Source organism: Odocoileus virginianus, chromosome 30, assembly GCF_023699985.2.
Source record: "Odocoileus virginianus isolate 20LAN1187 ecotype Illinois chromosome 30, Ovbor_1.2, whole genome shotgun sequence".
NCBI classification, from domain to species: domain Eukaryota; kingdom Metazoa; phylum Chordata; class Mammalia; order Artiodactyla; family Cervidae; genus Odocoileus; species Odocoileus virginianus.
Window position 1 is genome coordinate 28,564,221 of NC_069703.1, and position 24,691 is coordinate 28,588,911.

Genomic DNA, 24,691 nt, shown 5'->3' on the forward strand with positions numbered 1-24,691 from the left:
AGGGCGGGAAGGCTACAGCGAGGACCCCATGACAGCCAGCACCGACCCCCGCGCGGGGTCCAAGGCCTGGGCCGGACCCAGCGCATAAAGGGCAGAAGACGCCGGCTCCCAGCCGCGGCCCCGAGAGAGGAAGAGGCCTCACCTGGCCTAGCCCGCGCCACGTTCTCGGGTACGCTCCGCTGGCGAAGCCGGTGAGGGAACCCCGGACAGGACGCGAGCAGAGGCGCTGCGCCCCAGGCCGCGCCCGCCGCACTCGGGACTCCTCACAGCTGGCGGGACACCGATCCACCCGGAGCCGCCATCTTCCTCCACTCAAACGCCGCCGCCGCCGCCGCCGCTCTGGCTGAGAGAAGACGGCGCAGAGCGCGCATGCGCCACGGGCCGGCGCAGAGGACGCGCGCGCGCACTTGTCAGCGCGGCGGGCCCGCGCGGGGCGGCCTGTGGGCGGCGCCAGGTGGGAAGGTGCGCGCCGCCGCGCGTCGCCTCAGCTCGCCCCGCACCTCCCTGCAGACCCCGGGAGGTTCTCCAAGGTCGGAACGCCGCTTGGGGAGCCAGGCTGGAGTGAGGAAGCGCCACGCTTCCGCGCCTGGCCTTCCTCCAGTGCCAACACACGGCCACATAACTGCTCTCACCCTCTGCACTGTTTGGGACAACCGAGCAGGTTTACCAACGCTTGAGACTGTGATAGTGTCAGACCAGGAATTAATTCACTTGTGCTCCTCAGGGCCCGATGAGCCGATGTGCTCTTGATGCCAACTGATGGAGAGAAACTCAGTGGCTTGGTTATGCAAGAGAAGCCTCCCGTAACTTTGTAACAACCACTGTGTGACTTGTTACTGACTCCATTTTTCAGGTGAGGAAACTGAGGCACAGAATGTGTCATCTTCCCAAAGCCACACTGCAGGGTAGTTGGGGTGCGGAGGTGGGATTTGAATTTAGGCGTAACTGGTTCCCAAGCTCTTTGTGCTTTCCATATCATCATTGCCATGGGATGGGTTCCAGCAGTCACCCTTCCAAGGGAGCAATCTGGTGTGTAGATGTGAACCTTCTTGAAGTATCTGTACAGCATGTGGTCTAAGGAAACGCCAGAGATACGGAGACCAAGGACTTCAGTCTTCACCCCAGGCACCTAACATTGAAGCAACTTTGAACTGCCAGCCCACCACCCTAGGATAAAGTGGACATTCTAGGACATCTCTTAGGACATGGGGCTAGGTCAGAACCAAGTCTGCTCTCAAGTTGGGAAGGCAAGACGCTATTGAGCAGATTTGGGTCAAGCTCACTCTGAAAAGCACTTGATCTGTGCTACACACTTGAATAATGCAAAGACCTCTGGTTAAACCCTCATGGAGGGAGTTTTATGGTGGTCCAGTAGTTAGAAATCTGCCTTGCAATGCAGGGACACCAGTTCAATCGCTCACGCTGGAAGATCCCACTTTCCCCAGGGGCAACTAAGCCTCTGCATGGCAGTTACTGAGCCAGTGGGCCCTAGAACAGGCGCTCCACCAGAGAAGCCCGTGCACCAAGGAACAGTAGCCCCTGCCCGCCCCAAGGAGAGATAGCCTGTGCAAAGCAATGAAGACCCTCCACAGCCAGTAAGTAAATCTTAGAGGGGGGGGGGGGGGGAAGCCTTTCAGTTATGAAATGTCACTGCAAAAGAGAAACTTGGTAGTTATATTTAAAAATAAATATTAAAATCATATCATTAAAAATCCCAAGCTTGGCTTCCTGGTTGGCTCAGTGGTAAAGAATACGTCTGCCAATGCAGGAGACACAGGTTTGATCCCTGGTCCATAAAGATTCTACCTGCCTTGAGACAATTAAGCCTGTGCACCAGAACTACTAAGCTTGTACTCTAGGGCCGGGGAGCCACGGATACCGAGCCCACGTGCCACGACGGCTGAAGCCTGAGTGCTGGAGGGCCGGAGCTCTGCAAGAAGGCAAGAGGCTGTGATGAGAAGCCCCACTCACCACTGGAGAAAAGCCCTTGCAGCAGTGAAGATTCCCACTTGTCAGATAAGTAAAATTTTTAAAATCTCAAGCTTAAAAATTGTCATAGAATGTGTGAACAATTCCCCACCCCCAAATACTCCGTAGAGCTGAGTTGAGAAACACTGGACCAGCTTGTAAGTGCTTCCTTTTAAAAATGCAGGTTCATGGGTGAGGAAAAAAAAATAAAAATGCAGGTTCTACCTTCTGGCTCTCTGGAGGTCAGCAACAAGCACCTTATGAAAGACAGCAAAAAGGTAACCAAGAAGCAAGTGGTTGGTCTGTTTCATAGGAAAGATTGGTATAATGTGAAAGCATCACCTATGTTCAATATAAGAAATATGGGAAAAACACTAGTCATAAAAACTCTGGGTACCCAAATCCATCTGATGGCCTCTGGGGTTGTTGTTTTTGAAGTGAGCCTTGCTGATGTGCAGAATGATGAAGTGGCGTTTTAAAACTTCAAGCTAATTACTGAGGATGTTCAGGGCAAAAGCTGCCTAATTTCCATGGCAATGATACCTGTGACAAAACATGCTCCATGGTCAAAAATGGCAGACTGTGATTGAAGCTCATGTTGATGTCAAGATTACTGGTGGTTATTTGCTTGTCTGTTTTCTCTTGGCTTTATTAAAAAGAAAAGAAAATGCAACAATCAGGTTCAGAAGAACTCTTATGCTTAGCATCAACAGGTCTGCCAAACCCAAAAGAAGATGATGGAAATCATGATCCAAGAGATGCAGACAAATGACTAGATAGAAGTGGTCAATAAGTTGATTTCAGGCAGCATTGGAAGACCTAAAAGGTTTATCAGTCTATTTATCCACTCATGATGTCTTTGTTAGAAAAGTAAAAATGTATATATATATATATGTATATATATATATATATACACACGTATACACACACGCACACACACATACAACTGGAGCGTCCATGGTGGATCATTGGTAAAGAATCCGCCTGCCAATGCAGGACACCAGGGTTTGATCCCTGGATCATATAATTTAATCACTTTGCTGTACACCTGAAACTAACACAACACTGTGAATCAACTATATTTCAATTAAAATTTTTAATATAAATGAATAAATAATAAAGTAAAAATGCTGAAGAAGTTCAAGTTTGAATTGGGAAAACACATGGAGTTTCCTTTCATAGTGAAGTAATTCTGGAAAAGCTACTGGGGATGAGATAGATAATAAAGTTGAATGAGCCAACTGATGTGGGCCATGCACCCAAGAATCTTTAAAATTCACACTTTTAATGATGATAAAAAATCCTGTGTAAAAATCTGTAGGTTACAGGGCCCGCTGTAGACACTGCCTCAGACTTCTAAAGCTCCCCAGGGATTCTGATGGCCAATTGGGTTTGGAACCGCTAGATCATGATAGAACACGTTCAAATACAGAAACACTCCACCTTGAATCTCCTAGCTCAGAGATAGCAGGGACTTCTTGTACACTGCTTTATCACCAAATAGAGACTGGCACACATTAGAGACTTAATAAGTATTTGTTGAATGAATAAATGAACTGGGAATTTGAAAACAAGGCATTCAGTCAAATATTAGTGAGTACCTATGGCAACCCACTCCAATATTCTTGCCTGGAAAATTTCATTGCCAGAGGAGCCTAGCAGGCTACAGTCCATGGGGTCACAAGAATGTTGGGACATGGCTTAGTGACTAAACAAGAACTATGTGCCAAGCCGTAGTAATGTACTTAAAAAAAAAAAGTCAAGTAATATACTTTTAAATAAAACAACAAAGTCCTTGCCCTCATGGAGGCCCCACAGTTTACTGGGAGAGACAGAAAATACTGTGTAAAAAGGCCAATAAAAATGATCACGGATGATAAGCCCCAAAGTATTATTATTATAGCAACTTCAGTCAATGTATAATGTATACTTTTATTATGTACCAAACACTGCTACTTTAGCTTCCCTGAAGCCTCAGACAGTAGAGTCTGCCTGAAATGCAGGAGACCTGGGTTCTATCCCTTGGTCAGGAAGATCTCCTGGAGCAGGAAATGGCAACCTGCTCCAGTATTCTTGCCTGGAGAATCCCGTGGACAGAGGAGCCTGGTGAACTCCAATCCATGGGTTGCAAAGAGTTGGACAAGCAACTAACTCTTCTTTGTTGTATAGCTTCTAAACACTGCTAAGTAAGTGTCTTTGTTGAGCTTATGTTGCAGATGATTAACCTGAAGCACACTGGGATTAAGTGGCTTAACCTAAGGTCATAGTGGGTTTGAACCCAGGTGGTCTCTCTTCAAAGACTTTGCTACTGAACTCTGTACAGTTTGCTTCTGACAAACAAGAGGAAGATACAGTTAAGATCAGTTAATATATGGCCTGGAATATCAGGAGAAAAACTGGATATTACCTCCTAGATCATGGAGATTTGGGGGTAGGGAGGATACGGGATGAAATGGTGTTTTAGAACAATCTCTCTGCACTGTGAAGACAGAATGGGACATGACTGGAGATGAGGGGACAAAATAAGAAGTTAGGATGACAGGAGTGGCTGTGATCTGATCCCTCTAGTATCATCCAGAGGCCATCACAACAATCAATTACTGAAATTAATTTCTTATGTATTTACTTAGAATAAATAATATATGCACATAAAACAAATTTCAAAGGGTACAAAAGGACATATAATAAAAATGAAGACCATCCTACAGTCTCCCAGCTACCTGGTAAACTTTGCCAAAGGTAACCACCATTACAAGTTCTTGGTATCTTTCTAGAGATGCATACACAAATACACATATAAATTTAAAAACCTACAAAAAGTAGCAAACTATACACACTGCTCTGTTGCTTTGTTGTTTTTCTGATAACTATGGTTCTTCGAAATCTTTTAAAGTCAGTTTATTTAGAACCACCTAAGTTTTGTTAGTAATTCATTCTATTCCTTTGCATGGCTGGTCCATATATTTTTAAACAAATCCTCTAGTGAAATGCAATTGGTTTCCAGTCTTCTGTGATTATAAACAAACAGCAACGAATATCCTTATACATTTATTTGCATGTGAGTAAATGTATCTGTAGGGAAATTTCCTAGAAATGCAATTTCTGGGGGACTTCCCTGGGGAAGGACTGGGGCAGTCCAGTGGTTAAAACTTCACCTTCCAATGCAGGGGGTGTGGGTTCTGTCCCTGGTCAGGATCCTACAGACCTCCTGACCAAAATACCAAAACATAAAACAGAAACAATATTGTAACAAATTCTGTAGAATTTATAAAATGGTCCACATAAAGAAAATCTTCTTAAAAATGCAATTGTTGGTTTAACAGACATGTACATTTTTAATACTGATAGGGGGTTCATGGGCTTTCCTGGTAGCTCAGCTGGTAAAGAATCCACCTGCAATGCAAGAGACTTCAGTTTGATTCCTGAGTTGGGAAGATCCCCTGGTGAAGGAATAGGCTACCCACTCCAGTATTCTTGGTCTTCCCTGGTGGCTCAGAAATTAAAAATAATTTACCTACAATGTGGGAGACCTGAGTTCGATCCCTGGGTTGGGAAGATGCCCTGGAGGAGGGCATGGCAACCCACTCCAGTATTCTTGCCTGGAGAATCACCAGGTACAGAGGAGCCTGGTGGGCTGCTGTCCATGGGGTCGCAAACAGTCAGATATATATGACTGAGTGACTAAGCACAGCACAGCACAGGGGGTTCATAGAAAAAGCAAGGGAATTCCAGAAAACATTAACTTCTGCTCCATTGACTACACTAAAGTTTCTGACTGTATGGAGCACAACAAACAGCAAAATTCTGAAAGATATGGGAATACCAGACCACCTTACCTGCCTCCAGAGAAACTTGTATGCAGGTCAAGAAGCAACAGTTGGAACTGCTGAGAAATTGGGAAAGGAGTATGTCAAGGCTGTATCTTGTCACCCTGTTTATTTAACTTATATGTAGAGTACATCATGAGAAATGCCGGGCTAAATGAAGCTCAAACCGGAATCAAAATTACCAGGAGAAATATCAACAACCTCAGCTATACAGAGGACACCACCCTAATAGCAGAAAGTGAAGAGGAACTAAAGAGCAGCCATGAAATTAAAAGACGCTTGCTCCTTGGAAGAAAAGCTATGACCAACCTAGACAGCATATTAAAAAGCAGAGACATCACTTTACCAACAAAGATCTGTCTAGTCAAAGCTATCGTTTTTCCAGTAGTCATGTATGGATGTGAGAGTTGAATATAAAGAAAGCTGAGCACCAAAAAATTGATGCCTTTGAACTGTGGTGCTGGAGAAGACTCTTGAGAGTCCCTTGGACTGCAAGGAGATCCAACCAGTCAATCCTAAAGATCAACCCTGAATATTCATTGGAAGGACAGATCCTGAAGCTGAAGCTCCAGAACTTTGGCCACCTAATGTGAAGAGCCGACTCACTGGAAAAGACCCTGATGCTGGAAAAGACTGAGGGCAGGAGAAGGCAGCAACAGAGGGTGAGTTGGTTGGGTGGCATCACTGACTCAAGGAACATGAGTTTGAGCAAACTGGAGATAGTGAAGAACAGGGAAGCCAGGCATGCTGCAGTCCATGGAGTCCCAAAGAGTCGGACAGGAATGAGCAACTGAACAGCAAGAAGTGGCCATTAAAAAAAAAAAAAAAAAGAAGTGGCCATTTATTTCTTAACTGCCTCCATGGCCTCAGCTTGGAAATCAGATGGAAAATGTTCTCACTATGGGCTTTACTCTTATATTTCTATCACGTGCCAGAATGTTTCATGTCATTGATCAGAGGTACGTAAATTCTGAGTGCAAATCACTAACCCCCAAACATGGTATAACGAACATATTTCATAAGAAAGAGACGCTCATGCTTTAGGGTCTCTGCCTGTGCCTGTTTATGCTATGGAATCAACTTTTGGGTCTTTCCCCCTGGAGGAAGAAACTGCCACCACTTCCTCAATTTATTCATTTTTGGCCATGCCACACAGCATATTGGATCTTAGTTCCCCCACCAAGGATTGAACCAACACCCCCTGCATCAGAAGCATGGAGTTTTAACCAATGGACCACCAAGGAAGTCCCCCATTTCCTCAATTTTAGACTTCACTTGATTCCGACCCTTCATTTTAGAGATGAGGAAGGGACTTGCCCAAGATCACAGGCCTACATGATTAATTAGGCCTGGCCTCTTGATTACCCATTTGGTGGAACAAAAGCTGTTTCCTTTGCAGCATCCTCAAATGATCCCCAAGATTTCTTTCTGGTCTCCTGGAAGATTCAGTCAGGAATGCTCAACAAACTCCTTTGTTAAAGCTCCTTGCCAAATGAAAGACAATTGTAAGAAACTATCTCCCTCTGCTGGTAACATGCAGTAACTTACAAAGCCTTAACTGTGCAACTAGGAAAAACGAATCACACCTCAGAGTACATCATGAGAAACGCTGGGCTGGAGGAAGCACAAGCTGGAATCAAGATTGCTGGGAGAAATATCAGATATGCAAATGATACCACACTTATGGCAGAAAGTGAAGAAGAACTAAAGAGCCTCTTGATGAAGGGGAAAGAGGAGAGTGAAAGCGTTGGCTTAAAGCTCAACACTCAGAAAACTAAGATCATGGTATCTGGTCCCAGCACTTCATGGCAAATAGATGGGGAAACAGTGAAAACAGTGGCTGACTTTATTTTTTTGGCCTCCAAAATCACTGCAGATAGTGATTGCAGCCATGAAATTAAAAGACACTTACTCCCTGGAAGGAAAGTTATGACCAACTTAGACAGCATATTAAAAAGCAGAGACATTACTTTGTCAACAAAGGTCCGTCTAGTCAAGGCTATGGATTTTCCCAGTGGTCATGTATGGATGTGAGAGTGGAACTATAAAAAAGCTGAGTGCCGAAGAATTGCTGCTTTTGAACTGTGGTGTTGGAGAAGACTCCTGAGTCCTTTGGACTGCAAGATCCAACCAGTCCATCCTAAAGGAAATCAACCCTGCATATTCATTGGAAGGACTGATGTTGAAGCTGAAACTGCAGTACTTTGGCCGCCTGATGCAAAGAGCTGACTCATTGGAAAAGACCCTGATGCTGGGAAAGACTGAGGGCAGGAGAAGGGGACGAGAGGATGAGATGGTTGGATGGCATCACCGACTCAATGGACATGGTTTTGGGTGGATTCCGGGAGTTGGTGATGGACAGGGAGGCCTGGCATGCTGCGGTTCATGGGGTCGCAAAGAGTCGGACGCGACTGAGCAACTGAACTGAACTGAACTGAATCACACCTCAAAAAGTGAAACTCAGGTGATGCCTGATTGATGGTCTCATCGACCATGTTGCTGCCAAGGCTCAGCTAGAGTAATTTACTCAAAAGAATGGTTCAGGGCTTTCCTTGCGGCTCAGTGGTTAAGAATCCAGCTGCCAGTGCGGGGTACAGCGGTCAATCCCTAGTCAGGGAAGGTCCACATGCTGCAGGGCAGCTGCGCCTGTGTACCACGACTTAACTGACATCTGTGCTATAGAGCCCATGCGCTGGAGTTGCTGAGCCCGCACACTTACAGCCTATGCTCTGCAACAAAAGCCCCAGCAAGGAGGAGTCCACGCACCTGCAGCCACGTGGCAGCCCTAAAGTCCATGCAGCAAGGACGACCCGGGCAGCCACAGAGGAGCGAAGTGATCTTTTTTTTTAAAGAATGAGTTCACAGGAGGATGTATTTATAGTTTCAGAGAGTGAACAAAACAAAATCTTTGATCTTTGAAGTTGATCAAGACTTTAATTGTGAGGCTGTCACGACTAACGCCGTGACAGGCAGCCTAGATTAGGAGTAGGCCGGGTTTCCCGGGGTAACATAATTATCAGGCCTCCTGGAGCTAGCCAATCAACATATGCCTAACAAGAAAAAAGGGAACATATCAGGGGAAAGCTGAAAGCCCCAGGTTGGGCCAACAAAAATTGCCTTGCAACTGTGTAACCAATCCTCTTGCGCCAACTACCTGCTGCTTTTTTTCACCTAATAAATACCCGAGAGAACTGGGGCTCGGGGCCTTTCGTCCTCACACCCTTGGTGAGGGCGGGAGGCCCGGGCTCGAGTCAGTAATAAATTCCCCTATTGCAAGTTGCATTGTTTCGAGGAGTCTTCTTTCCCAACCGGGGACTTGGACTACGGGCAGAACATAATGATATTATAGTATTTCAGAGTAGAGTATTTGAACTGCTGTGGAATATATATGTGAAGTGCCAGTAAGAAACCTAGCTATATGAATTGGAAACATTAGGTCAGTTCAGGGTTGGAAATGAACTTTGGGAGTTACCAACTGTGGGTGACTTACACCAGGGGCATCTTGGTAAAAGTAATGGACTGAGGACAGACCAAGAAGAGGATTGAAATTCCAGACACAGGAATTCATGAAACCAGAAAGTTAGTAAGCATGTTACTTTAACTTCTAAGTAAGACTAGTAACAGTTAACTCATGACTACAATTTATAATAATCATCAGGCATACAAATGGCAACATTTTTCAACAGAAAACTCACTTTAGAAAGATTAAATGGCATGCTAAAAAATATGAGAAGAAACCTATTCTAAGAAGTGTATTCTAAGTCAGATTAACTTGATTATAGCAGCCAAAAGCAACACTACTAAATGATGTTTTTAATACTGAGAGGCCTACCGGACCATGTCAGTGAGAATAAAAACACAAGTTGTTTGCCTTTTCTCCTGCTTTCATGTTTTGGCCAAAAAAAAAAAGGATTAGAGAAGCGAGAATTATAAATCTCAAGGCAGGCAGGGGCTTCCCCAGTGGCTCAATGGGTAAAGAGTCTGCCTGTAATGCAGGAGACATAGGAGACGTGGGCTCAATCTGTGGGTCAGAAGACCTCCCAGAGGAGGGAATGGCAAGCCCTCCAGTGCTCCTGCCTGGAGGATCCCATGGACAGAGAGTCTCGCGTGCTACAGTCCATGGAGCACAGAGTTGAACGCAAGTGAGCACTACTGACTGAAGGCTGGCAAGACACTGCCGTAATCATAACAGCTAATCCTCAAAACTTTTACTGTACGTTAAGCATTTTCCCAAGTTTTTCAGCACAGTAACTCATTTAATCTTTACAGTCTACCTTTGAAGGAGCTATTATTATCCTTTCTTAACTTGAGGCAATTGAGGCACAGAAACCCTAAGTACCTTCCAAAGATCACACAGCATGTTAAAGTTAGAAGTGTCCAAAAACAAACAGATAAACAACACTTTAGGAAGACACATAAAGTGAGTTTCTAAGGTGTTGTTAATGTACATATCTGTCATTAAAGACTCAGGAGAACATCAGTATTCTGGTCATCCAGCTCAGGTGCAATTCTATCAACTAATGCTGATAAAACAACTAATGTTTTCACCTCACAGTAGAGGATATAGTGTTAATAGATGCTTGGAATACTGCTTTATGAGGAGGCAATACTGTAATCATTTTCACTCTATCAGATAGAAATAATAAAATGTTGTATGCATCAGTGGATATTTTTTATCCTTTTGTTACCAAGCAAAGGCTCACTGTCTGACACACACAGAAGCCAATAGTATGGCACCAGCTTTTAAAAAAAGGAAGACTTTTATTGGGAGGTCAATCAACAGGAGGCAGGGCTCAAATCTGTCTCCCCAACCAGTGTTCAGGGTGAAATGTAAGGGGTTAGGGGACTTTCAAACTTGGCACAGTCTTATTGGCTAGCCTTGAAAGTCAGAAATTTGATTGCAAACAAGCTACTTGGACAGCCGGAAACTGGATTTTTCTTATTGAAGAACTTCTTGCTGGTGAAAGGCTCCAGTGGCAACATTTCTATTTTATGAGTCCTGTAAACTGAAGATTTTAGGTCCTGGAGTCATCCTGGAGACATGGGTTCCGGTCTTTCACATGTGCAGTGCTGTCTCTGTAAAATAACTCAAGGCTTGATTAATCAACAACCTATTGAAGGAGGCAAACTAGGGTAAACAGGTCAATGTTTTATGTGCTGTTTCAGTCCCGCCCCCCCCCCTTTTCTTTGTACATTCCTCAATCTTAAGGGAAACAGGGCGACACCCGCTCTAGCTGTTGGAAATGCTCTCAGTGTCACAGGAATAAGACAGACGATCGAAAGTGGCTCGCAAGGCAGTCTTTACTTCTGCAGAAGGGCGCACTACAGACAGAGACGTGGGAGCAAGCGCAGCGCGCGGAAAGTGCTCTCGGTTTTTATCCCTAAAACGCAGGTTCCCTCCCCTGGTTCTTCACAGGCTGAGGACCACAGAGTCACAATCTTCCCCGAACCTCGCCTAAGTTTTTATTGGTTGATGGGGGTCATGCGTGATATTTGTAAGCTTCTGAGTGGAAGATTTATATTAAATATTTTCTCCAGCCCTTTAGTTCTTTGCACGTGTCCAGGGTAAAGCCCACAAAGTTAGCCTGCCAAATTGTTCTTATGAGGAAGAGAAACCAGGAAGGTAAGAGAACAAAAGACTGACAACGAGTCACCATCTTAGGAATCTTATTCACAAGCCGGATACACACACACACACACACACACACACACACACACACACACACATCTATCTATCTATCTATATACCTTTCTATTTAACTATTCTAAAAAAAATTAATATGAACCCATTTCTTCAATCTTTCTTCTTTGGCAGAAAAGACCATATTTTTCTTCCAATCCCCACCCCCTTTTTATAATGGTCGATTATTCTTTTATTCAAACTTAGCATCAAATGACTTTCATGTTCAGACTCCTCCAGGAATAGAAGGTTGTTATGATAGGTTGCAGAGGACTGCTTGGTAAGAGCTGTTTCTGTTAATCTTTGTATTAGGCTCCTGACACAAGAAATGATGCAACACCCTACTGGGGTGAGTATTTCAAGTGTGATAATAAGGGTAGTCAAGATAGAGGCCATGATGCCTCTCCATCTCCCAAACTATTGTTCCATCAAACTGGACAATGGGTCATCTACCCCTGAGTTTTCAGCTAACTCATTAGCCAAGGTGGTCAGGCCTTGCAAGGCCCTTGTTATTGGGCCATCAGGGGCTATTTGGTTTCTAGCCTTGGATTCATTAGGAATACCTCTAGGGACCCCAATAGAATATATATGTATATGGATCAAATGACCCACCTGGGGCAAGAGTGTTCCTTTTGGCTCTATGGTTAGTCTGCTTAAGAGATGGATCTGAGTGTCGAAATGCCAGGGTGAAAAGGATAGCCAATTGAACTAGGGTGCAAATTCCACTCCAATTGGCCGGTTGAGTCTCAAGCAATGGTCCTTCACAACACCAGATGTCTTCCTGGGCCATAGTTAATGCAGAATGGTTATTCATTCCCTCAAAGGACTGGCCTTCACTGCACCCGGACACATTCCCCAAGAATGCTAACGGTTCCCCCCACCTAGAGAGGCACGAGGTATAGTTTGCATCATGGGATGGGGGTTTGACAGTCCTTGGGGGTTTTGCCTAGGACCCTTCACAGTCACAAACATTAGTGACAAGGTCCTGCAGGATTTCTTACCCCAGGCCATATTGTCCTGAGAGAGGAATATCATGCATTCTGTGCCCATAGCATCTGAGGTCCATCTGAATGGGAATGGTACCATTGAGATTCCGGCCTACCTGTTGCGTAAGCCTAACAGTTGCTCTTATTTCAAGTGCACACATAATATTTAATCCATTCCAGCCAGGCATTTGTCTCCTCAAATCCTGTCTCAACTTGTATGCTGCTGCTGCTAAGTCGCTTCAGTCGTGTCTGACTTTGTGAGACCCCATAGACAGCAGCCCACCAGGCTCCTCCATCCCTGGAGGTCTGTTGTAAATCCTTTACCTCTAATTTATTATGTATATAACCTTGAGTTAGATGCCAAGGCTATAAATTACTACCACAAATCCATTGAGTTTCATATCAATCATTCTCTCCAAGGGTAATAATAGGCATATTTCACAAAGTACCCAGCCTAGTTTTATAATACTAGGTTGATCATTCTTAGTATGATTTAATTGTTCCCAACATAAGGAGCTTTTAAACTTAAACAACCATAGCCTGGAGTTAACCATATAGATCCATCCCAAAACTGTGGGAATTTTCCTTTTAGTAGACAAGAGGTCACCTTTTTTTTGATTGAGACTTAGTTTGTTACTGAGTTTAAATGACCCTAAGAAAACACTTAACTCTATGGGCCAGGGTCAGAGCAGGTATTATTAACCGACCAAGTGAGAGGATCCCATCTAGTAATATCATGAATAGACAGAACAGGACTGAACTGTCTTCTAAAATAAACTTCCTAGGGTCTATCCAATCGGAGCCCTGGAGAGGAGAACTCCACCAAGGTAACCCAGAAGTACTAGGCCACAACCCAACAATTGGATTGAGTTTTAAACTAGCATAGAATCATCTCTATGATAGAAAACATTTGATTGATGTGCAAAGGTCCAAGAAATCAAGAAAACGTTATAAATGATCCTATGGATCAGGTCTGGCATCTTGGGCAAGCTGTCTACTTCTGATGTCGTTTTCTTCTCATCCTAACATAGTGTAGTTTCCTCTATTTGAGCATTGTTTTAAGGTGAGTTTGAGGTCAGCAGTCCTCTTTATAGACCAGTCCAGTGTAGGGGCCTTTGGAAGTGGGAGTTAGTCCAAGAGTCAATTTTCCTTCAATTTCACTGTGCATGAGCCAGTTAAGAGTAGCTGATAAAAGCTCCTTCCAGCCAGGTTGGAGAAAGTTCTTTAAATTATGCCTTTTTCCAGTCTTGGTTGCAGGTCACGAGGCATCTGATCTTTATCCAAAGATAGATTATTGAAGATCTATTCAGGAAATGAGTCTTAGTAGATACAGACTTCCATTAACAAACTGGGATTTAACATTCATTGAAACATCCTTTTCTCCCTAAAATCACCCTCATTTTTATCAAATATAACCAAATTAAAACTTGTTTACAAAATAGGTCTAGTCCCAATAAACTTGACCTGACTATTTATATAACCATAATTGATCATAGACTTTTTTTTTTTGCTTGGCTGAAACTTTTACGGAGTCTCAAACTGAACTTTAAAATAAAATCTTTCAGGGCTAGAAAAGTCATCCCAAAGGCTTATCACAGATTTTACCTAGCAGATCTAAGTGAATTCCTCCCTTTCTCAGGGTCTCCATAACTGAGATTTCTGTACCTATTAGTGAGATAACCTTCCTAATTTATCTAATAAAGTTACTGAAACCCTGAGTTTCCAATCTCTGGAGGGGTCAGATAGAGAGAAAAGGTAAATGTTTCAATTTATTAAATACCATTTTACCAAATTACTGTTAAGTCATGATTAGTTTGAGGGGAAGGTTTCTAAGATCTGGAAAACACAGATTCAAACCAGTAATTTTTCAGACAGAAACCATAAAAGTTATAAGCATATTTGTCAGTTCATTCTGTCCTTTTGTTAACCTTTGTACAGTCATCAGGTTTCCCACTAGAATCCTTTAATTTCTTACCCAGTTCAGAAACTTGTATTTATCCAAAAGTCCTTTCTATAAATCTTCTTGAAGAAGTACTTTCACAAGAAACTTGGTTAGTGCTGTGACAACACTTTAAGATAGTAATTAGAATTATGGCAACATTTTACCTGAATATATCAGTATTTATATATCAATTGTTTCTAGGATATCTGTATTAGTAACATTTACCATGCAATATAACCCAGACTTATTACTCACTTGACAATACTTGCCATGTAATTTAACATGGAAGTTGAACCCAAATAGTGTAATATCTCCCTTTGGGATGTCTCAGAGACCCTCTGAAGCATCTCAAAGTTAACTAGAAGCCAAAAGTGCTTCATCAGAATGATTTAGGAAGTTTTGTCAACAATTAACAGAAAGGTTTAGAGCATTCAGTCAGATGGGACTACAGGTCACTACGAAACAACAGCTATTCACTCAGCCAAAGTAACAATATAAGATTTCAGAGGCAAATATAGAACAGACCATTTAAGAGGTAAATAAACTTGAATCTATTGTCAAATGCAGTTCAACATCTGAAGAAATTGTGTTCTTTTAACAAAGAGAAAAGTCAAATTCAAGTTTTTGCACCAGCTTAATTTTATTCATTAACAGTCCCAAATTTCTTTAGTTTCTCGGTAAGAGGAAACTAATGTTCAATAATAAATGTTTCAAAATCTTACTTTATTTGGAAATGAGCTAGCTACTCAGCGAACTCCCATCATTTAGTTTAGCACAACCCTTAAAAATTCAAGTTACCCCAATTTGGACAGACTATTTCAGACAGACATTCCTAAAGCATAATTATTCTTAATAGAGTTTATCTAAAAGCTCATATCTCATTTACATTTTTTTGAAGTTTCTTCACTCAATAAGACCATATTTTTCTTACGTAGCTGCTTCTTCTAAGTAGCAGCATAGATTATTATAAGAGGAATGATATTGTTTTTGCACTTGATTGTAAACATTCACAAGTCCTTCTTTGAATTCTTAAGTCTCAGGCAATCATCATGTGAGTGGGGGAGGTCTTTTTAAATATATGAGACAGATAATAAGTAAAAAATTTGGTGAGTAAAAAGATTAACCCTATGATACACAGAACTACGACTCCTAATTTTAACAGTCCTCCAAAAACAAACTTTATTCTTTAGGAGTCCATGAAACCAAGAAAAAGATATGCAAAAAAATCCTCCAAAAACAAACCTTATTCTTTAGGAGTCCATGAAGTCAAGACAAAGATATGCAAAAAAGCAAAATGGCTATCTGAGGAGGCCTTACAAATAGCTACTAAAAGAAGAGAAGCGGAAAGCAAAGGAGAAAAGGAAAGATATACCCATTTGAATGCAGAGTTCCAAAGACTAGCAAGGAGAGATAAGAAGCCTTCCTCAGTGATTAATGCAAAGAAATAGAGGAAAACAATAAAATGGGAAAGACTAGAGATCTCTTCAAGAAAATTAGAGATAACAAGGGAACATTTCATGCAAAGATGGGCACAATAAAGGACAAAAATGGTATGGACCTAACAGAAGCAGAAGATATTAAGAAGAGGTGGCAAGAATACACAGAAGGACTATACAAAAAAGATCTTCACAACCCAGATAATCACGATGGTGTGATCACTCACACTCACCTAGAGCCAGACATCCTGGAATGTGAAGTCAAGTGGGCCTTAGGAAGCATCACTATGAACAAAGCTAGTGGAAGTGATGGAATTCCAGTTGAGCTATTTCAAATCCTGAAAGATGATGCTGTGAAAGTGCTACACTCAATATGCCAGCAAATTTGGAAAACTCAGCAGTGGACACAGGACCAGAAAATGTCAGTTTTCATTCCAATCCCAAAGAAAGGCAATGCCAAAGAATGCTCAAACTACCACACAATTGCACTCATCTCACATGCTAGTGAAGTAAGGCTCAAAATTCTCCAAGCCAGGCTTAGCAATACATGACCCGTGAACTTCCAGATGTTTAAGCTAGTTTTAGAAAAGGCAGAGGAACCAGAGATCAAATTGCCAACATCTGCTGGATCATCAAAAAAGCAAGAAAATTCCAGAAAAACATGTACTTCTGCTTTATTGACTATGCCAAAGCCTTTGACTGTATGGATCACAATAAACTTGGAAAATTGTGAGAGATGGGAATACCAGACCACCTGACCTGCCTCTTGAGAAACCTGTATACAGGTCAGGAAGCAACAGTTAGAAGTGGACATGGACAGGTTCCAAATAGGAAAAGGAGTATGTCAAGGCTGTATATTGTCACCCTGCTTATTTAATTTATATGCAGAGTACATCATGATAAACGCTGGGCTGGAGGAAGCACAAGCTGGAATCAAGATTGCCGGGAGATATATCAATAACCTCAGATATGCAGATGACACCACCCTTATGGCAGAAAGTGAAGAAGAACTAAAGAGCCTCTTGATGAAAGTGAAAGAAGAGAGTGAAAAAGTTGGCTTAAAGGTCAACATTCAGAAAACTGAGATCACAGCATCTGATCCCACCACTTCATAGCAAATGGGGAAACAGTGGAAACAGTGGCTGACTTTATTTTTTTGGCCTCCAAAATCACTGCAGATGGTGATTGCAGCCATGAAATTAAAAGACACTTACTCCCTGGAAGGAAAGTTATGACCAACCTAGACAGCATATTAAAAAGCAGAGACATCACTTTGTCAACAAAGGTCCGTCTAGTCAAGGTTATGGTTTTTCCAGTGGTCGTGTATGGATGTGAGAGTTGGACTATTAAGAAAGCTGAGCGCTGAAGCATTGATGCTTTTGAACTGTGGTGTTGGAGAAGACTCTTAACAGTCCCTTGGACTGCAAGGAGACCCAACCAGTACATCCTAAAGGAGATCAGTCCTGGGTGTTCATTGGAAGGACTGATGTTGAAGCTGAAACTCCAATACTTTGGCCACCTGATGTGAAGAGCTGACTCATTGGAAAAGACCCTGATACTGGGAAAGATTGAGGGCGGGAGGAGAAGGGGACATTAGAGGATGAGATGCTTGGATGGAATCACCAACTCAATGGACATGGGTTTGGGTAGACTCTGGCAGTTGGTGATGGACAGGGAGGCCTGGCGTGCTGTGGTTTGTGGGGTCGCAAAGAGTCAGACATGACTGAGCAACTGAACTGAACTGAAACCATGTTATTTTCAACATTTTTAGGGATTGAATATTTATTTATATAGGCCTGGACCAGACTTCTGGGCAGAAGCTGTCTACTTTGAAGATGTCCTCATCTTCTCTTACCAGCCAAGTTGAGTCTTAGCTGTCTGTCACTATCTGAAAAGTAACTTAAGGTCAGTTAAGGGTTCATAAGTGTAATCAGGGGTCAAGAAATCAGTAATGGGTTTCCAGGCCACACCAGTATTAAGAAGGCTGGTACTCTTACTTTATCCTGTCCATAAAGAGTGTGCCCTGTTTGAGAACTATAAAGGGGACAGGGAGCTGCTGGTTAGAAATGGGTACTGTTTTTACTCAGGAGTGGTATACCCAAGGTTTAACTCTTTTTAGCTCTACTGAAGAATGTGTAAACAGAAGAACTTCATGGGGTCTATCCCACTTAGGCTGCAGTTGATCTTCAAGGAAGTAATTTTTCCCAGTTTCAGGAGGACCCAATTCCCTCTGCATTGCAAAGGAATGTCTGTGGGAAACATTAATCAACTAGAGAATAAGACAGCATCAAGAAATTGTACACATTTTATACCATCTAATCCTTTTACAATGTGATCACTTTCAAGACAGCAATAATACTTAGCCTTAAGGAAGGGTCTCCCATATAACAGTTCATAAGAGCTAAAGTGGCCCTTGCTTCTAGGGGCCACTCTTACCTTCAAAAGGGCAACTGTTAAGACCTCATCTCAAGTGAAGTTGGCTTCCTGACAAACTCTGAGGGCTCCATCAAGCATGTAACTTCTATTGTAGCCCAAGGACCCCGGAGACCCACTGAGTTACCCCGGCTATGAAATCTCCTCTGCTGTCACTTTGAATTGAAAGAGGCAACCCCAAACGAGGGCTAGTTTCTTTCAGTAAGGGCTTTTACATAGGAAGCTCTGTCTCTGGCGTGGAAAAGCTTCAACTCATTCTGTGAAGGTGTCCACAAACACTAGCAAATATTTATAATGTCCCATAGCTCTTGGCATAACAGTAAAGTCTACCTGCCAATCATCTCCTGGTTCTGTTGGAGGTGGCCCAGTTTTAGGGTTGTTTCTGGTGCAAATCAGGCAGTTCGGTATTACCTTTTGAATGGTCCTTTGCATTTACAGACTAACAATAAACTTTTATAGCCAATGATAGGTTATATCCTTCCTATAATGGGTTTCTTGACGTAGTTGAGTATAATTCTTCCCATTAAATGCTGCAATCTAAGCACTAGTTCCTGTTCTTTATATATCCAGCCTTCTTCATTTGTTACTCTTCATCATGTAAGTCTCAAAAGTCAACATAAAATCCCCATTCACCATCTCTCTCTAGATCCATTTCTGAAAACTGATCAGTCAGGTCAGGTCTAGGATGCCATTCTTCAATTATTTGTATACAATCGTGAACAGGTTCTTCTGTTGCACTGGGGAGCAGAGTGCCTGGGTTTAAAGCAGATACCTCCTTTAATGTTACATTCGGGTTGTCAAATAGTATGGCTTGATATTTTCCTAGCCTCTTTGAATTACGCAAATATCCGCCCATTTGTTCAAGTAAAGGTTGCACATGGTGAGGAGTGTGCACAGTAGTAGGACTGCCCTTAGTTAATTTTTCAGCTTGTTGTAAAAGGTCACAGGTTGCAGCCACAGCCCGGAAGCAAACTGGCCATCCTTGACTAACAATATCCAATTGTTTGGAAAGGTAAGCTACTGGCCTTCTGGCAGTATCTAAATTTTGAGTTAGCACTCCAAGACTCACGCCCTGTCTTTCACGCACAAAAAGGTCAAACGGCTTTCTATTGTCCGGGAGACCAAGGGCTGGGCTGTTGAAATTTCCTCCTTGATGGTATGGAATGACTCAAGCATTCAGCAGTACAGTTTACTGGCTCGTTGACACTTCTTTTGAGAGCCTCGTGTAGAGGTTTGACTAAGAGTCCAAAGTTAGGAATCCAAATACGATAAAACTCAGCCTTTCCTAAGAATCTTTTCAGTTGCCTTCTGGTAGTGGGTACATTCACCCCAGCTATTGCTTCCCTTCGATCTGGCAACAGATTTTTCTGTCCTTTTGACAACTCAACTCCTAGATACTTTACAGTTGGTTGAGGAATTTGTGCCTTTTCTTTGGAGACTTTATATCCCCGGTCTGCCAAAAAGTTTAAAGTGAGGACTGTATTTTGGTCTGAAGCTTCCTTAGTTTTACTAGCAATTAGTATATTACCCACATACTGGAGTAAGATTCCTTCATTTAACTGGAGATCCTTTAAGTCCTTCAAAAAGGCCTCCACAAAGATGGTGGTGGCATTTTTAAATCCTTGTGGAAGTACCGTCCAGCAATACTGCTGCTTTATGTTTGTCTCTGGATCATTCCACTAGAATGCAAACAGTTCCTGGGACTCAGGACTGAGGGGTATACAATAAAAGGCATCTTTTAAGTTCAGAACTGTAAACCAGCAAAAGTCTCCAGATAAATCTGTAAGCAAAGTATAAGGATTTGGCATCACTGATTGTATATCCTCTACAATTTGGTTGATAGCTCTCAAATTCTGCACAAAAAGATACTCTCCAGTCTCAAGTTTTTGTACTGGCTGGATAGGAGTGTTATATGGGGATTAACATGGTCGAATTAATTGGTATTTAAGAAAGGTGTTTATCAGAGGCTTTATATCTTCCTTTGCATCCCTTTTCAAAGGAGGCTGCCTTAACTTTGGAAAATGGGCACCTGGACGGAGTTTTACTACTACTGGGTCAGCTGTCTTGACTCTTCCTGGTGTCCCATCAGCCCAAACATCTGTTCTTATCTTTTGTAAAATTTCTTCAGGGACATCTGATAGAGTCTTGCCTCCCAATTGTAATGGTGCAGCTTGGAGGGTGAATTCTTGACCTGGGAGTACTCTGGTGTCTACTTTTTCTGCTAAGAAACCCACTTGGTTATTTAAATTTGTTAGTACATCTTGCCCTGATGAGGGACTATGACATTCAGGCTCACACATAAAGCTGTACTTTATAGATGTTTTCTCTGTGTGACATTCGAGCCGCTGTAGAAAAGGTTTCTGAGCAACTTTCCCAGATACACCAGTGATGGACGTTGTCTTGGGGGAGAGGGGGCCCCATCTGTTTTGGGGACACTCCCATTTCCAATGGCCCTCCTGTTTACAAAAGGCACATTGTTGTGGCCCAACAAATGGATGACCTTTCTGGTTGGGTTTTGGAGGCCCCTGGAGTCTTACCAGTGGCCATTTGTTCTTTCTTGCAGATGTCCTGCTGGGTCTTGACTGGTTACAGCTAAGCAGAGCGGCCTTCCTCAAGATGCATTGCTCCTGCTTTTCTCGAATTTTGAGTCTGCCTCTGAACACTTCAAGAGCAATCTCAAGCAACTGAGACGTTGGCAACCATGGTCCCTCTTCCAGTTGCTGTAGTTTTCTTCTTATATCTGGGGCACTCTGACTGATAATGGTTAAATTGACCAGTCCCATGTTGTTTGGGTGTTCTGGATCAATATCAGTATATTTCCGGAAAGCCTCATGAAGCCTTTCAAGAAAGGTGTATGGGTCCTCCTCCTGCTCTTGCCTTACATTCTGGACCCTCTTGAAGTTGTTTGCCCCCTTTTGCAGTCCAATCATTAAACAATCTTTATAATGATCCATCCTTGCTTGATCTCCTGGATCACTAGGATCCCATCCTGGTTCAGTTCCAGGAAGAGCCTGCTCTGCTGAAGTTCTGATTGGACTCTTTGGGTGTATCTCACGGAGCCTTTCAGCTTCCTGTTGGGCCTTCTCTAATACCATGCTGCGTTCCTCTGGACTGAGGAGGGTATTCATGAGGACCTGTATGGCAGCCCAGTTAGGATGAGAAACTGCAAAAGTGCCTGTAAAGAGACGCTCCATCTTCCTGGGATCATCCTGATAAGATGGCATTTTAGCTTTATAATTAAATAAATCTATTACTGATAAACCGTGATGCATCACTCCACATGCTCTGGACTGGCCTTGGTCATCTAAGCCAGCTGGGACCTGCCTTAACAGAAATGGCTTTGCATGAGGCAGAGTGTTCCCTGGGCCAAACTGGGTACCCTGAAGGGGACAGAGAAGGGAGTCCATGTCTTCGTGACCATCTGCTAAGGGCGAGTACAAAGCCGGACCAGCAGCCCGAGGAAGACTGGGAGACGCCTTGGCACTGCCTGCAGGAAGGCCCGCTACATAAGTCGAGGGAACCACCAGGCAGAGGTGTGGACGAAGGGGCTAGCGCAAGAGGTGGCGAGGCAGGGGCTGCCGAGGGAAGTGCTGAGGGACGGGGCTACGGAGGGAGGCGCTGAGGGAGGGGCTGCCGAAGGAGGCGCTGAGGGAGGGGCTACTGAAGGAGGCGCTGAGGGAGGGGCTGCCGAGGGAGGGGCTGAGGGAGGGGCTACGGAAGGAGGTGCTGAGGGAGGGGCTGCCGAGGGAGGCGCTGAGGGAGGGGCTACGGAGGGAGGCGCTGAGGGAGGGGCTACGGAGGGAGGGGCTGAGGGAGGGGCTACTGAAGGAGGCGCTGAGGGAGGGGCTGCCGAGGGAGGGGCTGAGGGAGGGACTACGGAGGGAGGCGCTGAGGGAGGGGCTGCCGAAGGAGGCGCTGAGAGAGGGGCTACTGAAGGAGGCGCTGAGGGAGGGGCTGCCGAGGGAGGGGCTGAGGGAGGGGCTACGGAAGGAGGTGCTGAGGGAGGGGCTGCCGAGGGAGGCGCTGAGGGAGGGGCTACGGAGGGAGGCGCTGAGGGAGGGGCTACGGAGGGAGGTGCTGAGGGAGGGGCTACTGAAGGAGGCGCTGAGGGAGGGGCTACGGAGGGAGGCGCTGAGGGAGGGGCTACGGAAGGAGGTGCTGAGGGAGGGGCTGCCGAGGGAGGCGCTGAGGGAGGGGCTACGGAAGGAGGCGCTGAGGGAGGGGCTACGGAGGGAGGCGCTGAGGGAGGGGCTGCCGAGGGAGGGGCTGAGGGAGGGGCTGCCGAGGGAGGCGCTGAGGGAGGGGCTACTGAAGGAGGCGCTGAGGGAGGGGCTGCTGAGGGAGGGGCTGCCGAGGGAGGCGCTGAGGGAGGGGCTGCCGAGGGAGGCGCTGAGGGAGGGGCTACGGAAGGAGGCGCTGAGGGAGGGGCTGCCGAGGGAGGGGCTGAGGGAGGGGCTGCCGAGGGAGGCGCTGAGGGAGGGGCTACTGAAGGAGGCGCTGAGGGAGGGGCTGCTGAGGGAGGGGCTGCCGAGGGAGGCGCTGAGGGAGGGGCTGCCGAGGGAGGCGCTGAGGGAGGGGCTGCCGAGGGAAGTGCCGAGGGAGGGGCTGCAGAGGGAGGGGCTGAGGGAGGGGCTGCAGAGGGAGGGGCTGCCGAGGGAGGGGCTGAGGGAGGGGCTGCCGAGGGAGGCGCTGAGGGAGGGGCTACGGAAGGAGGCGCTGAGGGAGGGGCTGCTGAGGGAGGGGCTGCCGAGGGAGGCGCTGAGGGAGGGGCTACGGAAGGAGGTGCTGAGGGAGGGGCTACGGAGGGAGGTGCTGAGGGAGGGGCTGCCGAGGGAGGGGCTGAGGGAGGGGCTGCCGAGGGAGGCGCTGAGGGAGGGGCTACTGAAGGAGGCGCTGAGGGAGGGGCTGCCGAGGGAGGCGCTGAGGGAGGGGCTACGGAAGGAGGCGCTGAGGGAGGGGCTGCTGAGGGAGGGGCTGCCGAGGGAGGCGCTGAGGGAGGGGCTACGGAAGGAGGCGCTGAGGGAGGGGCTGCTGAGGGAGGGGCTGCCGAGGGAGGCGCTGAGGGAGGGGCTACGGAAGGAGGTGCTGAGGAAGGGGCTGCCGAGGGAGGTGCCGAGGGAGGGGCTGCCGAGGGAGGGGCTGAGGGAGGGGCTGCAGAGGGAGGGGCTGCCGAGGGAGGGGCTGCCGAAGGAGGCGCTGAGGGAGGGGCTACGGAAGGAGGCGCTGAGGGAGGGGCTGCCGAGGGAGGCGCTGAGGGAGGGGCTACGGAAGGAGGCGCTGAGGGAGGGGCTACTGAAGGAGGCGCTGAGGGAGGGGCTGCCGAGGGAGGTGCTGAGGGAGGGGCTACGGAAGGAGGCGCTGAGGGAGGGGCTGCCGAGGGAGGCGCTGAGGGAGGGGCTACGGAAGGAGGCGCTGAGGGAGGGGCTACGGAGGGAGGTGCTGAGGGAGGGCGCGGGCTATGCACGGGAAGGAAGGCACTGAGGGAAAAGGGCTACTGAAGGAGGTGCTGAGGGAGGGGCTGCCGAGGGAGGTGCTGAGGGAGGGGCTACGGAAGGAGGCGCTGAGGGAGGGGCTACGGAAGGAGGCGCTGAGGGAGGGGCTACGGAAGGAGGCGCTGAGGGAGGGGCTGCCGAGGGAGGCGCTGAGGGAGGGGCTGCCGAGGGAGGGGCTACGGAAGGAGGCGCTGAGGGAGGGGCTACGGAAGGAGGCGCTGAGGGAGGGGCTGCCGAGGGAGGCGCTGAGGGAGGGGCTACGGAAGGAGGCGCTGAGGGAGGGACTACTGAAGGAGGCGCTGAGGGAGGGGCTGCCGAGGGAGGTGCTGAGGGAGGGGCTACGGAGGGAGGCGCTGAGGGAGGGGCTGCCGAGGGAGGCGCTGAGGGAGGGGCTACGGAGGGAGGCGCTGAGGGAGGGGCTACGGAGGGAGGCGCTGAGGGAGGGGCAGACCGTAGGGCTACTGCAACAGGTGGCGATGAAGGGACTAGACCATCATTTGACTTTGACTCAGGTAAAACAGACTTTTTCTGAGTCTTCCCTCTGACCCATCGTGATCGTGTTCTCATTAATTTCCTTATACCAATTTCTCCTCTTACATAAAGTCATAAATGATTGTAAATACTGGATTTCTTCCCATTTTTTCTGTCTCTTACAAAACGAGTCTAATTGCAAAATAGTATTATAGTTCAAAGACCCATTCTGGGGCCATTTTTCCCCTGACTCCAGCTGATATTTGGGCCAAACAGTGTTACACAAGTAAAGCATTTTCTTCTTTTTCATCGGCTTAGAGATAACCCTTGACCAATCTTGAAGAACACTTTTCAAGGGAGTGTTGTCAGGTACGCTGTTACCATTCCCCATTTTAGAAGGGTTTTTTCCTGCAGGATGACCACAGCAAAACGGCAGGATACAGATTCAATAAAGTT

General features: G+C 45.8%; 2 protein-coding genes across 3 annotated transcripts in view; both read right to left on the minus strand.

The window, feature by feature from the left end:
• Nucleotides 1-24,691, minus strand: part of FBXO42 (F-box protein 42) — a 115,286-nt gene that overhangs the window by 89,566 nt on the left and 1,029 nt on the right. The window contains exon 1 of one of the 2 annotated variants that reach the window (XM_020877953.2): nt 143-354. The exons of the other annotated variant lie outside the window; for it this stretch is intronic. The gene's annotated coding sequence lies outside the window, so the exon portion shown is untranslated. Of the gene's footprint in view, nt 1-142; nt 355-24,691 lie in introns of those variants that run through there. 2 annotated transcript variants of the gene reach the window in all.
• On the minus strand, nt 13-24,619 carry LOC139032155 (uncharacterized). Its single transcript, XM_070458444.1, has 7 exons — nt 24,609-24,619; nt 23,737-24,183; nt 23,278-23,669; nt 22,811-22,877; nt 22,096-22,496; nt 143-438; nt 13-66 (listed from the first exon to the last, which is right to left on the minus strand). The coding sequence occupies exons 1-7, from the start codon at nt 24,617-24,619 to the stop codon at nt 13-15; spliced, it is 1,668 nt and encodes a 555-aa protein (XP_070314545.1).

Bases quoted from the DNA above. Each gene is read 5' to 3' on its own strand.
- LOC139032155 (XM_070458444.1), bottom strand. The intron at 23,670-23,736 runs GTGCATAGCCCG...CTCCTTCCGTAG, and splicing joins CCCTCAGTGCCTTCCTTCCC to CCCCTCCCTCAGCGCCTCCC. The intron at 67-142 runs GTGAGGCCTCTT...GGTCCGGCCCAG, and splicing joins CGTGGCGCGGGCTAGGCCAG to GCCTTGGACCCCGCGCGGGG.